Below are 17,197 nucleotides of genomic sequence, written 5' to 3'. Positions count from 1 at the left end.
GAGGGCTTATTTTCAGATGGGCAATTTTGAAAGTAGCTAGATACAACAGGTCTGGTGTTGTGCTCGACCCACTGTTTCCAAGTGCTGGGAGGCTATCCTGAAGATACTGAGTAGTTGTGTAGAGATACAGCCTGGATGAAGCAAGATTAAGCCAGGTAGCAAGTGATACTGGGACCAGACTGGCTCTGCACAGTTCATGTGTTTACACTGTCTAGTACTTCATCTCAGCCCTCTTATTCTGGATGGTGGAAGAGCTGATTGTACCATATATGCACAATATTCTCATTTATGAAAAAGGAGCTGCCTTTTTTTTTTTTTACCCAGACGTTGCTTTTTCAACCCAGAGGGCACTCAGATAATCTATAAATATCTTCTCTGTACCATCAGGCCAGAGGAACTCTTTTTCTCTTCTAGAAAACACATCTTCCCAGAATACTTCTGCTCAAAATTTTAGCTGACATATCCATGTACATGAATGCAGCTGCTAGAACACATCAACACAGATTTGATCATAATCCCGTAGCTGTCAGATGAAGGAATAAAAACAACAGATATATCACCAGGCAACAGCACCAATGAAGGAAATGAAGCACAGATGTATATGAGAAAAATTAGGGTTTTAATGATAAATTAGCAGGTAATAGAGAATCAGTGAGTTCTGTTTGACATATTTAGGATCTTTGCCACATCAGAGTCTTAGTCTTCAATTAGATGGTAGCTATCATGGGAGAAAAGTGTCAGCTTTAGGACTTAAGCACCCACCAGTAGCATTAGTTTGAAAGCAAAGTTTGAGTTCTTGATCTTGGCAACGCTCATTAGCAAGTTCTTTGGATCAGCTGACTACTTATTTTTTTCTTTCATTCAGAATAAGCATCTGTGGAGTACTTGATGCAATCCTTGGAAGCAATGCATCACCACCCAGCTGTTCTATGGCACTTTTCAAGTCTCACAGTCAATTTTTGGTACAAGAATAGATCACATTGCCACTTCAGCCTTGACCTTCAGGGCTGACACAATTTCCAGTCCACTCGCAGGTCTGCTCATACAACTGGTACGTTGCTGCTTTATGTTTCATTAAAAACAGTCACTCCATGTCCTGAAGTTGCTCACAAATTTAGAAGTCCACTTTTAAAAAAGCAAGCTGCTTTGTCTGTGAAGCACAAATCCAGTTTACAGTTTTCTTTCACTTTAAAACTCCAGCCACTCTGTCATATAAATACAGTTTGATGGAGAAATCTCACCACCTTCATGGCAGTCATCGAAAACCTGCAAAAGCAAGCCCAGTGTTAGTAATTACTTCCAATTAGATGATGCTTGCTTCCATGAGCAAGCAATGTGCCCTTGTTGCCAAAAAGGCCAATGGAATCCTGGGCTGCATAGGGAAGAGTGTGGCCAGTAGGTTGAGGGAGGTCATTCTCCCCCTCTACTCTGCACTGGTGAGACCACAACTGGAATACTGTGTCCGGTTTTGGGCTCCCCAGTTCAAGAGGGACAGGGAACTGCTGGAGCGAGTCCAGCAAAGGGCAACTAAGATGATTAAGGGATTGGAGCATCTCCCTTATGAGGAAAGGCTGAGAGAGCTGGGACTCTTTAGCCTGGAGAAGAGAAGGCTGAGGGGAGACCTTATTAACGCTTACAAGTATCTAAAGGGTGGGTTGAAGGAGGATGGAGCCAGGCTCTTCTCAATGGTTCCCAGTGACAGGACAAGGGGCAATGGCCACAAGTTGGAACATAGGAAGTTCCATTCAAATACACGGAAACAGTTCTTTACGGTGAGGGTGACAGAGCACTGGCACAGGCTGCCCAGGGAGGTTGTGGAGTCCCCTTCTCTGGAGATTTTCAAGACGTGCCTGGATGCAGTCCTGAGTAATGTGCTCTAGGCAATCCTGCTTTAGCAGGGGAGTTGGACTAGATGATCTCTAGAGGTCCCTTCCAACTCTGAAACTCCATGATTCCATATGTAACACACTTGCATGTTTTCTGCTCCTCCCCCAGTAGAAAAACAGTAGTCTAACAGAGGCCAAAATCTAGGAAGTCCAATGCCAGGTCTGAAGAAGAGTAATGTGAGCACAACAAACCAAAACAGGCCCCACTGTAGTAAATGTTGCAAATGGACACACTGGCAAGTATTACCCACATATCAGTTTACAATCCAAGGGACCAAAAACTAGACAGAAATAAGTTAGCTCGTTAAAAAAAACATACATAGGCAAACTTGGGATTAGAAAATATAATAATATGATTTGGAACGGGCTACACTTGACAGCACCCTTTCACATACAGTACAATAAAGAGACAACATGTAAGTGGGAAACATCCTGGTCTAAACTACAGAACCCACCTCTTACACCATAGCTAAGGCATCACGGGTAATGCTCATAACCATAGTTGGCTTAGAAAGACGAGGATGACTCATGGGCATAACCTTGCCATGTGCTGGCTGGCCATTTGCAGGATTTTATTAAAAAAAATTACATGCACCCACATATTCACATACAGAATTAGTTACTTACAGGACAGAGTCCGCAGGGTGTCCTGACTAATCCAGTGGGTTGTATGAGAGGACTAACGGCTCTGTACAATTTCATCTGTCCATCCACACTGCCTACTGTCCCTTCCTTTGCAGCAATAATAGTCATCTCCACTTTTCCATCATATATTAGTGTATTTAAAATGGTTTCAATGTCTTCCATTGACAACTCCACCTAAGAAATAATTTGTAAAATAAATATTAGTAAAGACGCATGCCAGTAAGTCCTGCAAGGAGGAAATGAGCAAACAGCATGAGTAACAAATCCTTAGAATTCTAACCTAGCCCAGATAAAGGAAGCACTCTCGCTCGGCACTTTATAGGGTTGCACAGATACAAAAAGAAAAGCAAATACCAATACCTCCTATCTTCCAAGCACTTTTGGATTACACTAGCCTTGGCTTACCAAAAAGAACTTCCCTATGCACTTCAAGTGTCTACATCATCCTAGCACGATACATTTCCAGTTTTACAAGAAAACAATAATGAAAGAAGACAGGCAGACTACTAAAAGATATGCCTCTTGATAGTGACCAATAATTGGGGGTGGGGGTGGTGTTCCTCCTTTTCTTTCCCCCTCCCCTAAACTGCTTGCAGTGCATAGGCAAACTTAAGAGAAATTATAAAATATAAACTGGTTGAGCTTGTTGATGGGAACCGAAGTAAGTTTTCCTTTAACAAGTACGTGGATGCAAATTCTTTTATACATCTTTGAAAACCCACATGTACAAACTACCCTGGAATCCCAAGCAGCACCAATGATCCTCCTCAAAAAGCAATAAAGCAGCAAAGCCCACTTCCAATGCAGTAACTGGGTAGGGTACTGAAGCACTTATTGGACCCTCACCAAATCTGCAGGACCCAACTCCTGCAGCTAGTCATGCACTGAGAATTTTGACAGTAATAAGATGAATCTGTTCTGACCTTACTGATGCCCAGTTCACAGATGTATTTCCACACCTCATGGGATGAGGCAAATGAGCTGTTCCTCTGTATCATGGGGTTCTGTTTGCTCTCTCGAGCTGCTTCTGCCTGAGAAAAAAGTGAAGATGAGTTATAATCAGTACTCACCGCCAAGAGCCTCCTTCACGGTTCAGTTTCAGGGAGACTGAAGTATAAAAGTTGATTTCCAAACCATTTCTGGGACATGTTTTTTATTTAGCATTTAAAGCTACGTCCTTAAGACCGATGTACGTGAGACAATGCAGTGCACAACCAAACATAATTTTACACTAAATATGACACAAAATCTACACAATTATTTAGATTAATATGAAAGAATATCAGCATCTCGCATTTTTTGACACAAAAGAAGTTTCTGCTGTACCCAGCTGCCAGTTAAAATATATTTCAATGGAATAGAGAAATGTTGCAATCCACCTAGGACTTATTTAATAAAAAGCAGGTTCCTCCTGCAGTTATACTAGAGAAAACTGTCTTCCAGGCAGAGCTGACTGACTAGTGCCTTTCAGAAATTAGGAACTCTCCACGGAAAGCAGTGACTTTTGCTAGGTTTTTTGGTCCTGTGTTCTTTGCTGCCTACCTTGTCATTGGACCTTGGAGACTGAAGGCTTCACTCCCTGTACAGGGTGTGAAAATATGCATTATTAAAGTGCAACACCATCACACTTGCTGTGACAAAACACAATCGAGTACAGATTGGCCGATCCAGTTAGAACAATGGCCAACACTACAGGAAAATTTAAGCTTTGCCTGTCACTGGTTTTATAAAGAAAAGAATTACTTGCACAAAACTGGTGACTTCACTAGTAGCACTCACCTTACTCTGTAGAAATTTAAAACACTGTTGATTTAACACCTCCACAAATTCAGACTCAAAGTCTTGGTCACTGTACCAAGCCCCACCAGTCACTGACCGGTCAGGCTGCAGGTTATACAGCATATACACCTTCTTCTTGGACGCCTGTTAGAAAAAATAGTGCACAGCTCTTAACAGCTGAAAGTCTTCCATAAGAAAGGAAGATTTAAGAAGATATCTGCAAAAGAGATAGTTCAGTACTCCAAAAACCTGGGGCACAGCAATCCAGCTATCCTTAACATGTTTGACTCTCAGATAACATGGTGATAAAGAGAAGATCAATACATTTAGATTCCTAATCACTTTATAACATAGTGTTAGAAGAGAGAAGCCTAGTAACAGTGTGCACACAATACAAACCTCACTGAAGAAGATCTCAGAGTTTAATTTTAGCTGATTGACTCTAATCCCCCTCCACAGTCAAAGGAGAGCAGGAAAGCCTTTTTAGAAGGCAGCAAAGACAAACTTAACAGAGAAGCTTTCAACTGTTTCTGCAGGATTCGACCTGTGCACTGATGATGGGAGGACCCTTACGTGATTAAACCCTGCAGCTAAAGTTAGCCCTAGCAAGCCCACTCCTTACTGCCACACCTAGATGGGGTGAATGGGAATGCTGCTTCAGTTCTGACATTAGTAATCAGTTAAAGTACAATCATCATCCAAAGGACTACTCAGCAACCACTGAAGGAATTTTAGCAGCATTATGTCCCCTGTATGACTACATGAAGGCAGCATCTCTCACAAGAACATGAAAAAAATCCTGCTTCTCTATGTCCAACTTCTTCATCTCCATTTTATTTTTATTTAATAAGTCACCCTCACATCTTACCCCCATAAAAAATGCACACATGCAAGGCAAGGTATCACCTCCATGGTGCAGATGAGGCTGACACATAGAAAAGGCATACAAAATAAAACTTCCAAGAGTTCACAAACAAGTGGTCTTCCTGGTGTCCCAAGTCCTGCAACAAGACAGACACTCTGCTGGAAACTGGGAGAATGTCTAAAACACATGCTAATACCAATGGTATCTAATTAGGCACATAAGGGAGAGCAGGGTGCTGCATAAGCATTATAACAGTGTGAGAAAAAGCATGGAAAAGGATAAGCCCTACTCTAGTACGTGGACTGTTTGCACATAAGGTAAGAAAGTTCTTCAGTAACTGGAACAAAGTGGAGGAACCAAGACTGAAACAGAACCAAATGTCTTAGAAATTGTTTGAAATAAACCATACAAATACAGTATGACCCAGATAATTGAAGGGAGTTTCAGGAATTCCAGTGGAGAGCAACCTTGCAAGGCCGCTTGCAGCTAGGTAACCATATCATTAGTCCCATATAAAAGGCTGAGATTGCTTCAGTATCAGAAATACCAAATTGTGGTACAGCAACATTGGAACCAATGGAGAAAAAGTAATTATGGGCAGGTTGTTTATTTGGGTGGAGACTGAGCGGAGAAAGGAGAAAAGGGTGGTAGAAAGGAGAGTTAAGAAACAAGAAAGGGCAATAAGATATAAAAATCAGTCATGGAACAACAGAGGGCAGGATCTGCAGACAGCAGGAGTGTGGATGCCTACGGGCAGCAGAGAAGCTGACCTGTGGACCCAAACTCATTGGGATGCTGGAGGGAAACCCACCAGACTCTTCCCTAACTTTACCTCCTAAAGACCGGCTATGGAAGGGCAGAGAAAAGGGTGACAGAACTGCAGATTAGCAGGAAGAAGCGTGAAAGGTTTGTGGAGGGTAACAAAACTGCAGCAACAGTTGTATGCAATAAAGAATTGATAATAATGGTATGTAATTAGTAGTGGTAGGAAGAATGATAAAACTGTATATTAATAGTGATACTTTTATTAATCAGATTATAAATCGGCTTGTTAGTAGAATGTTGATTATTTAATAAACATTATAGCCTCTCATATCTGTTGCACCTCAAACCTGCAAACTAAGGACAGTCAAATGCTGGTGCACAGTCAGTGAGAAAGCTGGAGGCAGAATGAGGTTTCTCTGCTCCCCTGTTCAGACATATACAGCATGCAGCAAACATTTGAAATGGTTAAAAAAAGAAGTCACAAAATACTCACTGCCACAGATTTAACTGCTTTAATTAGTTTCTTGCTTTCCAAGTTTTTCAGTATCTTGTTGATCTCCGTTAAAGGCAAATTACTTTTATATCTAATGTCCCTGCTCCATATACCTGTTTAAAAACAGAAAAATGAATGGAAGTGAATAGAAGAAACCGTTTGTTTCTATACATACTCACAAACCAAAAAAAAAAAAAAAAAAAAAAAAAAAATCACATCACAACATTGCTTGACTCATTTGATAGGATGTATCCTCGATCCTACCACTCCCAGCAAAAGGGAGGGAAGGAACAGAAGGGGATGGAATGAAAAAAAAAAAAAAAAAAAAAAAAACCAACTGACAAAAAAAAGAAACGCACACCACAACTGCCACACTGTCCTTCTGCCCTTTACCGCTGCTCTGAGAGCTCTTACAAGTGGACCCCATTTCACTGACAACATGAATACATCACAGAAATGTTTTTGCATTTTTAGGTAACTAGTGTTTGCTTCAACAAAAACATGACAGCCAGTTCTACCTGCCATCTCTCAACCACAGCGTGCAGTGACTGCTGAAAAAGCCTAATTACTAGCAGTGGTTGCTGCTGGCAGTACTCCTGTTAAATCTGATAGAGATACCATGTTTTCTTTTCAGTAGTGAGTGTTCTGTGGATTCCTCAGCTTGACAGTCCCATAGATAACTCATAATTCATATCCCCAAATATTCTGAAAGAGTCCCCAAAAAAAGTCAACCAGGACAGGTTGTTATTTTAATAGAGAAACATGTCATCTTCTCTTTTGTTTTTAAAAAGCGGGCACGTGGAACATTAGCTACAGACCTGGCATGGGGACTCCAGATTTTATATTTATATTGTCTGGAGAAGCATTTAAAAGTTTGGATAGGAACAGTTCCTTAAGTAAACAGAGTTAGTACCATTCACAATTATAATTTAAACTACCTTTGTTGCCTGCATCTTCTATAATTTGGTAAACCAGTTTCTCTTGATTGTCAGAGCCTTTCATTTTACTGTAAAATAAGACAGACATCAGGATTTTTGAAAGGTCCAAAATCTGAAAGAAGTAGGTTTTGTTTTAAACTGAAAACAAGTACTATGAAAAAAACAATGCACAAAAAAAAAAACCTACACAACAAGCCAGCCATTGGCAAATATAATACGTGACACTAAACCTCTCAATCAAGCCAAGCTTGCCAGTGAGAAGCCACAGTAAAGAGAAAAGAGCACAGTATGAAAGAAAACTGACTAAACAAGAGTCACTCCACTTGTCATAACAATGGGGAATTTGGAGTCACATATTAACACAACTGTGGAAGGTAAAACACAACATAGAGCATGATTTAGGATAATCTGTCTCTAGACAGAATATCTTAAAAGGGATAGTAGCATGCTCCCAACTCTAAAACATGCCTTTTCACTGGTCTGAGAAAGTGTGAACTCAGCAATCTTTTTCTAAAGCATTTGAAAGAGAGGATGACATGCCTGCACTGAGGATAATTTTGCAGGATATTTCTTTCCAGAAGTATGTCTAGGCATCTTTTACTCAGATTTACATAGGCATCACAAGACATGGTTTGAAGGTTCATTTTAATAAATCAAAGAGCATGAGTTCAAGTGGCCTCCTGGAACAGCTGTAAATATGAGCTGATCCTGTAACATGAGCAGTGAGGAAGACCCTCACTGGTCAGGCGTCAGATGGAATTCATCTGAGCATGAACACGTTTGCACAGGTCACTCTGCTGTCACCTGGACCAGGAACTCTGCTAGCAAGTTAGAGCTATAGTCCTATGGCACCCTCTGTTCAGTAGAAACCACTATACGTAACGCACTTTTCAGGATCAGCTCAGGGGATTTTTAAGTGTACTGTCCCACAACAAGCAGTTATGTTCTGTAACATCCACGTTACAGAATCCATATTACATCACTGAATGTCTTCTCAGCAGTGCTAAATGTGAGTTGCAGAATTGCATTCCAAATATATTTATCCAGCAAACACAAGGCTTACCTTGCATTTTGAGACTCTTTGATTCTATATAGGAGGCCTGCGTTGCTCCTGAGAAGGTCCAGTTGCCCCTAGGACAGATGGGCACAATGCATTTACTTTCCTTCAAATAGCTTGTTTCAGAACGTGGCAAGAATCTTCTAATATTCTAAATTAAAAACCTTATTTCACATCAAGTGAATAAAGGAAAGAGAAAATAACATTTCTAACCGCTGGGAACAATAATACCCTTGAGGATGTTTTTTTCCCTACAAGTAAAATAATACCCTTGAGGATATATTTTTCCCCTACAAGTAATCATTTATCATCAGCTATCAGAAATAACAAATACAGTTCCCAACCCTTCCCACAACAACTATGCACTTCCTATTATTTCTCCTAACTTTCACCATTGGACTAGGGATAGCAAGTTCTTGTATACCTTGCTCTTGCTTTCCACCAAAACACTCTGGCTATCCAGAAATCACCTTGGAGCTCTACTGCACAAGTTTTGAATAATTCTGAGTCCAGTAGCAAAGTGCTATTTTTCACTAAGTAGAGATCACTGGAAAACTGCCAGCCAGGATTGATGGTGCCCCTCTGAGGCAAATTACTGGCATCTCTCACACACAAAACATTTGTCCTGCCCTTGACACTTGTGCCTAGGCCAGGCAAATTCTTATTTCCTATTTTGAAGGGGCAAGCAATTAGACAAGTTCAAGAGCATAACTGTGTATAGTAGAATTAACTAACATTCACTCTGTCATTGCCAGCTAATCCTTTCCCCATAGTTACAGCCTTGTTTCTTACAGATTTGCATTATGTGGTCAATTGAAGCTCACACCTCAGGATGATGCCCTTTCAATGCTTTTCTACAGAGGAAATACTTGGAGCTTACCTCCAGTGAAGTACCTGATGCTTATTAAGGCTGAGCTCCCACTGCAGTTTTTCCCTGTGCTTGAGGTACTTACTAGATCTCCCCGCACACCCCAAGACATCTATTTTAAGCAAATTCTAGACACTTGACAATCTTTGAAGCCTCATTGTGAAATATGGCCAACCTATTCAAAAGTTACTGAACACACAAGCTCACATCCAATGGGCTGACAAACCACATATTTATAACAGTAAGAACAAAAAGATTAGATTACTTCCAGTGCCATCTAGTATGGTCCGAGCTAAGAAGTTTTGATTGAAAAAACAAAAACCAAACAAACCACATCTTGCTCAGTTTGCACTTTCCAACACCTCGCTTTCTGAGACAGCAAGTGGCCCCCTTGTCAACAGTGCTCTCTCGACTGCCCCACTCAGTCTGCTTTATTTCCTGACTTCACACGCCCATGAAGCAGCAGCTAAGGAACCAAAAGAAATCTTGATCTTTAAAGGCCTTGAACGTTTAGCTGATACTCAAGTTTATGCCACACTGAACCAACAAGACTAAACAGCTACTATCTGTTCCTGAACATGTGGCAGTAGTTGACAGTGATCCCTGCTCCTATCTTAGGCTGGCTCCTGATACAGTAAAGGGAAACACCCCATGAGATGCAGGGAATTTATAAAAGATGCAAAAAAATCCCTTGAGATGTTTCACTTGCATATATCAGAGAAATCCACAATTTCAGGATTTTGTGAAGGGCTTGGAAAAGATCTTCATGTGTAAGAGCATGTGCTAACAGTCATCTTTTATCTCTAGCTAATTCGTTCCTCACCATTAGTGAGCTGGTCTTGTGGTTGTCAACTGTGGCTGTCCTATCACTCGCTGAACCACTGCGACTGCACTTGCACCCAACTGTTACATCAGACCATTGTATCACATTCTGCTTTGCAAAGTAACACACAGGGAAAATAAAACCAAACAACTTTACACACATCAAAAATAAATGTCGTACTTCTTCAGCCGTAGCTTCCTCATCTAGAAATCCACATGGATATACACATTCATGATAACTTCATATTACAAAATGGAAAGAGTAAGTTTTGAGGTATGTTATGGCAACCATAAGTAAGTCATGGTAACCGTATGTTATGGCAAGTGCTGGGATTAATTTGCTAGCCAAGCCCCAGAGGTTGCTACCATGCAGCCTGCCTGTATGAAGAGCCATCTAGGTCAGCTGAACTAACGCAAGGAAGGCGAGATCACCCTACCATTGAGAGCAGCCTGTTGATAGCCATGGCTCGCTGCTGGGCTTCCATGTGAGGCATATCATTTTGAATCACCTGGTCTGTGATACCATGAGGGAACTGATGACACAGCTCAATAATCCTGAGGGAGAAGAAAAGCAAGTTTAAAAGCATGTTCTATTGCATCTAAAACCAAATCCAAACAGTATTAGAGTCAGAACGGAAGAGAGAGAAAAGAACAACTCGGGGGAAAAGTACCCATGAACTGCTTCTTGGTCATATCTATTGAGGGAACTTAGTCACATGGTGCTCTGTTTTACTTTTATGTTGTCCTCATTATTAACAACATGGATTTAGAGCTCCCTGTGCAGTTTCATTATACAAAAGGTTCTGACGGGAAGGAATTGCTAGCTAGTCAGAGAATACAAATACTGATGAAATACCTTTAAAAAAAAAAAAAGAAAAAGAAAAAAAAATACTTAATGACTTACTGCAGAAAAGCCACAATTCCCCTTTCCAAGAACAGCAAGGCACCAGGGCAGCCGAAGGGAACCTGACCCTATCCCTCACTGCTACCTGAGCACCTCCCATCCTCCCCTCCCCAAAACATATAGTGCCCCCAACAACAGCAAATCCCTCTTTCGGGACCCTTTTCCTGACCAACGCCCGGGCCCCGACCAAAACGCCCTGTGCCCTGCCGCCTCGCCGCCTCCCCACCTCACCCCACCCCACCCCACCCCACCCCACCCCAGGACACTTCCCTCGCCTCCCTGCCAGCCCCAGCGCACCCTGCCCCTTCGCGGCCCTCTTCCCCGCCGCCGCCAGGGCCCTCACCGCCCGGCAGCCTCTCCCCCCCGCCTCCCCAACACACACACACTGCCGCCCCGCCTCCCACCGGGGCGCCCCCGGCCCCACCCGCCACAGGTGCGGACCTGTTCTCTATCTCCATAGGGTCGGGGACCTCCGGCTTCACCTTCACCTCCGCCATGGCGCAGCAGGCCCAGGCCGCCGGCCGCACCACCAACCCGGCGCCGGCGGCGCGGAGAGATGACGTCAGGAGCGCATGGCGGGGAGGGCGGCGAGGTCGGTTGCTAAGCAGCGGTACGCGGACCAATGCGGGGCCGCGCTGGCGGGGCGAGGGGAGGGAGGGCGGAGGCGCGGCCGGGCGCGCGGCGTCTGTGGTAACGGGAGGGCGGGGGGGGCGGGGATCGAGCGGGGTCGGCTGGATCGAGCGGGGTGGGCAGGGACCGAGTGGGGAAGGCATGGATCGAGTGGGGTGGGGTGGGATGGATTGGGGCGGGCAGGAATCAAATAGGATGGGCAGGGCTGTGGGGTGGGATCGAGTGGGGCGGGCAGGGCTGTGGGGCGGGATCGAGCAGGATGGGCAGGGACCGAGCGCGGAGGGCATGGATCGAGTGGGGTGGGCAGGGCTGTGGGGTGGGATCGAGCGGGGCGGGCAGGGATCGAGTGGGGCGGGCAGGGCTCTACAGCAGGGATCGAGTGGGGTGGGCAGGTCTGTGGGGTGGGATCGAGCGGGGCGGGCAGGGATCGAGTGGGGCGGGCAGGGCTGTGGGGTGGGGTGGGATCGAGCGGGGCAGGCAGGGATCGAGTGGGACGGGCAGGGCTCTACAGCAGGGATCGAGTGGGGTGGGCAGGGCTGTGGGGTGGGGTGGGATCGAGAGGAGCGGGCAAGGCTGCAGCTGGGATCGAGTGGGGTGGGCAGGGGTTCGGTAGCAGGGATTGAGTGGGGTGGGCAGGGTTGTGGGGTGGAGCGGGGTCGAGTCGGGTGGGCAGGAATCAAATAGGATGGGCAGGGCTGTGGGCAGGGATCGAGTGGGATGAGCAGGGCTCTACAGCAGGGATCGAGTGGGGCGGGCAGGGCTGTGGGGTGGGGTGGCTGGGGCAGGGGCCAGGCACCTTGGGGGAGGCCAGCAGGACCAGTTGTGTCCCACTGCTGATGGGCTCCCAGAAAGCTGAAACAGGGCACCGTGCTTTTGGTCCAGGTGTGCCAAGAGGAGGCGGGTCCTTGAGGAAAAACACTCTTTGCGGCCTCGCATAAGGTAAAGAGCTGATCCACCCATCCTTGCATCTCCTGTGCTGCTGCATGCAGCCCAAGAGAGTTTGCCCGAGAATGGCCTGCGCTCCTTAACCGCTGTTTCGGGCATGCCTGCCAAGGAGATGGGAAGATGCAGGCAGCACTGTGGCATAGTTTATCATAGCCCCAGTGACAGCATGGACTAACGAACACCTCCCATGCTGAATCATTACCATCTGCGTTGACGAGTAGCATAAGAGATGTTTCTGGAGGGACTGAAGGGTTGGTTACAAAACCAAGTCCTTCTAGTGTAGACATGTTTCCTGGCCCTGAGTATCAATTCCCAAGATCTGGAGTACATACTTTTGTATTGTAAAATGTTATCGTATCCAAATGCAATTTTTCACTCTTGAATTGTGTGACATGATAATGACTATGTAAATTATGATATATCATGTTTGGCACGTGGTTTATAGGTATATTCTTAATGCATGCGATAGCTGAGACAAGCTTTAGGAACAGCTGTCTTGCTTTAGTCCTTTTCAGGTCATCTTGTGTATGTTCAGATGGCCATGATCAAAAAGAAGCTGGTTCTTCCTGCAGAGAAAAAGACACCACGTCTGCCATGATTAGGGTCAAGATACTTTGCTGTCACTCACTCTTACCGTGTACCACTGATGCTAAAGCTGTTTCACTTGAATATGTGGCAATCAGGCTTGAGCAAGGAAGACTAAAGTAAAATAAAAGCAACAATGCTCATCTCAAGCTTTGTTCACAGTTCTGAAACAGGACAATAAGTTAGAAGTGTGATGGTCGTTAGGATCTTACTCCTTTTCCATGTGAAAATCTCGCAAACATTAATTAGAACTAACAGTTTAAAGAATCTGGTGTTCTCTCTTTTAAGATAAATAAAAGAAGACAAGGAATCACAGTAAAAGACTGTATTTCTCAGCATTCTTCTGCTTAGAAAAATTATTGTCTGCCTTTTTGTTTTTCTTTTTTAAAGATCACTGCTGAGAAAAATGACATCTGGCTCTATCTCAGTTCCTCAGGTCATACCACTGCGAATCCCTCTTCCAGGGAAGGCTAAACATGAAATAGACACAAATACTCTTGTAGAAATAAAATCAGGTATGAATAAGAGCTTTGACTCTATGTCAAACCTTTTCTTAAGTGTTCATTTGAAACTTTTAGCCTCTCTACTTTTGTTTGCATTTAATTATGATTTTTATGAGTGCCCACTTCCTTAAGGAACTTACAAAATTAACCAACATGTTTTGATACACCAAATATAACTGCACTTAATGGTGTGCATTCAAGCAATATTATTGACATGAGTTATTTCATATATGCTAGCAGTCTTAATTGCTTCCAAGATCAAGCTCTTAAGATGTTACCATTTGCTTTCACTGCAAAACCAGTGCTTGAAAGTATTATGTGCCAGGCTTACCCCAGAGACTTTCCTTAAAATTTTTGAAATGACACCTTTCACCATGGGAGAAAATATCTTTTCTGTCATTAGAACGGACAAGGTGTTGCAATGTTGTAATACAAAACCATTGCACAGCAACTTTATGAAGAGAAATATTGCTTGTGATGAAATTGCATTCGCTGAGTAACTTATTTTTCATGGGAGAAACAGTTTTGGTCCCAAATATTCAGTCATTTATGGAACTGCTTTATTTTGTTTATGTGAGAATAATAAAGCACAGTAATGAGTACCTTGAAGCGTGGAGCTTGTTTTTCACAGGTTGAATACAGTTTGGTTAAGTACTTTCTCTGTGTCTTTCAGATACACCTGAGGTCTCAATTTATTACACCTTAGATGGAAGTAAACCAGAACTCATTAGGAAACCTGGCTATGGAGAGCATAACACTTTTAAGTATAAGGGTCCTATCATATTACCAGTTGGAAAAATAATGGTCAAGGCACTGGCAGTCACAAAGTAAGTATCCTGTTTTATTTTAGTCGTAGTTTGACAAGGGACAGGCATCGTTTAAAGCACTCCATACCTTGCAAATAAGAGACACCCCTTTCCCCAGCCAGTCTGCAATCAAAGTGATCTTCATGGGTTGCATTGACTTTGCTTTCTCATAACACTTTTTATGCATTAAGTGTCTGTGCAGTTGGATTATCTCTCGGATGTTTATCTCCTGGGCTATGGACGATCTGTAGAGGCTGTGGGTGAGAAACTAAGAAAATCTACTATACTTAGAGCTCATCCTTTTGAGCGTGATCATCAGAAATGCCAAAGGAACTAGTGCGGTGTTTTCTGGGGTCATCCAGATTTACAGAAGTTGGTCTTCCCAGGAATTTGCTTAGTTTCTCCCAAAGGAACACAGAATGCTAAACCTCACAGCTGAAGTACAATTTAATACATGCAAGGGTAAAGTAAAAATACAATACCTAGAAAGAGAAATGGATTTTGCTGCACAGCCACTGACTTTCTCCAAACTAACTTCATGCTTAGAGACAGAGAGGACACATTAATTCTCTGTCTGTAGCCTGTTGCATTATCTTTTATTTCCAAGGGAGCAGAAACTTCCACTCCAATTGGGGATTTGTGCTTGCTGTTCCCTGCTATTGGCACCTGCGGGTAGCTTTTGCTTGTGCCTGCACTGAAACATAAAAATATTATATTCCCTGTGCAGGGACATGTAAAATCTAGGCCTATATGTATTTTCTGATAACACTACCTAGATTAACGCTGTTTCCAGTATGGTTTTTTTAAGACGTTTTCAGGTGTGCTAAACAGATGCTCTAGAATGACAATAAATCCTAAATGAACGGTTTGGACATTTACAGCAATTTCAGTGTTACTGCTGTCATTTGATAAATAGTATAGAATTACAGTAGTTTTATCAAATAAATAGCGTGCTACCTGCTGCTTGACTAGGAAAATGAATATGGTATTACGAACGGAATAAAAGTCTTGCTCTTCTATTTTCTGCAATGCTGGCAAACACTAGTTACCCTAGAAAGCAGACACAGGAGTATCAAGAGTTTTACATTTAAAAGATGTTTACATTTAAAACATGTTTAAATGTTTTTACATTTAAAAGATGTTGTAAAAAATGTTTACATTTAAAAGATATGTATCCATATATTTTATTGGTAACTTCTTATTGTGCACTTCTTAAAATTAAAAACAAAACAAAACAAACAACAAACCAAAATGGAGAGTATTGCCCAGGATTATACTTATCAACTGAAATAATGACTTGCAAGCTTGGAAGAGAAGTTCTAGCAAATGAGCCATGTTAGTCAGTGATTTACTTGTTGCTGCGCATGGGTTTGTGGCACGTATATAGCTTTGTGAACGTTGATTTTCAGGGACTGCAGGGAGAGTACAGTTGTAACAAAGGTGTTTCTGGTAGAGTACAAGCAACCAAACATCCTCTTCTCTGTTGAAGATGATGACAAGAATTTCCTAAAAGATATCACCACGCAGGTAAGTTTTAGCAGTCGTAACCCCTTGTGTGAATATAAAATGTTGTATGTATGATATTACTTAGAGATTAAACCTTGACTGCCTGTACTTTTAATATATTTTATTTTCTCTGTTTGCCCATTTTTGCTGCCTTGGTTCTTTTTGTAGTATTAAAACTTCAAGGGGACACATTATTTTTTTTCTTCTTTTCACTGGTCTTTTATCAACAATTCAGGTCAAATATTTTAAAAATACATTTCTAATTTAAACTTTGCATTGAAAATAAATACCTTAACCATGTACTTTTAAAACCAAAACAAGTAACTGGCAAGAGAGGATTACAGCAAAACGTACAAGTATCTAAAGGGTGGGTTGAAGGTGTATCTTGGCGTACAAGTATCTAAAGGGTGGGTTGAAGGAGGATGGAGCCAGGCTCTTTTCAATGGTTCCAAGTGACAGGACGAGGGGCAATGGGCACAAGTTAGAACACAGGAAGTTCCGTTCAAATACACGGAAAAACTTCTTTACGGTGAGGGTGACAGAGCACTGGCACAGGCTGCCCAGGGAGGTTGTGGAGTCCCCTTCTGTGGAGATTTTCAAGACCCGCCTGGATGCAGTCCTGAGTAATGTGCTCTAGGCAATCCTGCTTTAGCAGGGGAGTTGGACTAGATGATCTCTAGAGGTCCCTTCCAACTCTGAAAATTCTGTGATTCTGTGAAAACCAAAAATTTAATTTGGAATTCAAATGGAATCACTTTTCAGGAGAGGGAAGGTGGAATGTTTACTACAAAACCAAAGAAGAATGGAGTGAATATGGAAATCAAGCCTGCCTGGAGTGAAGCATCCCAAGATTTTCAAGGTATGGTATTACTTCATAAAACTGAAATAGACTTCTGTCTTAGCTGAAAATAGTGTAAAGTTTTCCTTTTATATCACCGGTAAAATATGGGTAATTTTAAAACCATCTCAGACGACTGAACATCCTCTGGGAATTCCAATTTCAATTGCTCAACAGTGCAAATAGAGAACAAAAATTACCTTCCATACATTTCACATTACCTCTTAAAAACATACTAAAATGTTAGTAATTTCTCAGCAACATAACAAGGCTCAGCCTATATTTCCCTGTGTGCCAGAAAATGCTGTTAATTTGATGGGACTGCAAATCCTTTATAGATTTCTTTACTGATGTTTGCTTGT

At 42.6% G+C, this 17,197-nt stretch overlaps 1 protein-coding gene across 2 annotated transcripts; it reads right to left on the bottom strand.

Moving 5' to 3' along the window:
- Nucleotides 1–598: 598 nt before the first annotated feature.
- Nucleotides 599–11,519, bottom strand: POLR3F (RNA polymerase III subunit F; the record flags this gene model as incomplete). 2 transcript variants are annotated; one of them, XM_082480657.1, is made up of 9 exons in its annotated part: nt 599–1,266; nt 2,514–2,705; nt 3,455–3,562; nt 4,311–4,454; nt 6,434–6,546; nt 7,372–7,439; nt 8,435–8,502; nt 10,556–10,673; nt 11,464–11,519. In XM_082480657.1, 9 exons carry the CDS (start codon nt 11,517–11,519, stop codon nt 1,189–1,191), a joined length of 945 nt encoding a protein of 314 aa, XP_082336783.1. In that variant the 3' UTR covers nt 599–1,188. The 2 variants fall into 2 exon arrangements, with proteins under 2 accessions (XP_082336783.1, XP_082336784.1); XM_082480658.1 differs by lacking the exon at nt 4,311–4,454.
- Between the last annotated feature and the right edge of the window lie 5,678 nt (nt 11,520–17,197).

Source organism: Vanellus vanellus (genome assembly GCF_965231255.1).
Source record: "Vanellus vanellus genome assembly, chromosome: 3".
In the NCBI taxonomy this organism is placed as follows: Eukaryota; Metazoa; Chordata; class Aves; order Charadriiformes; family Charadriidae; genus Vanellus; species Vanellus vanellus.
Note: the sequence above shows the minus strand (reverse complement) of the source record. Positions and strands in the feature narration are given on the sequence as shown.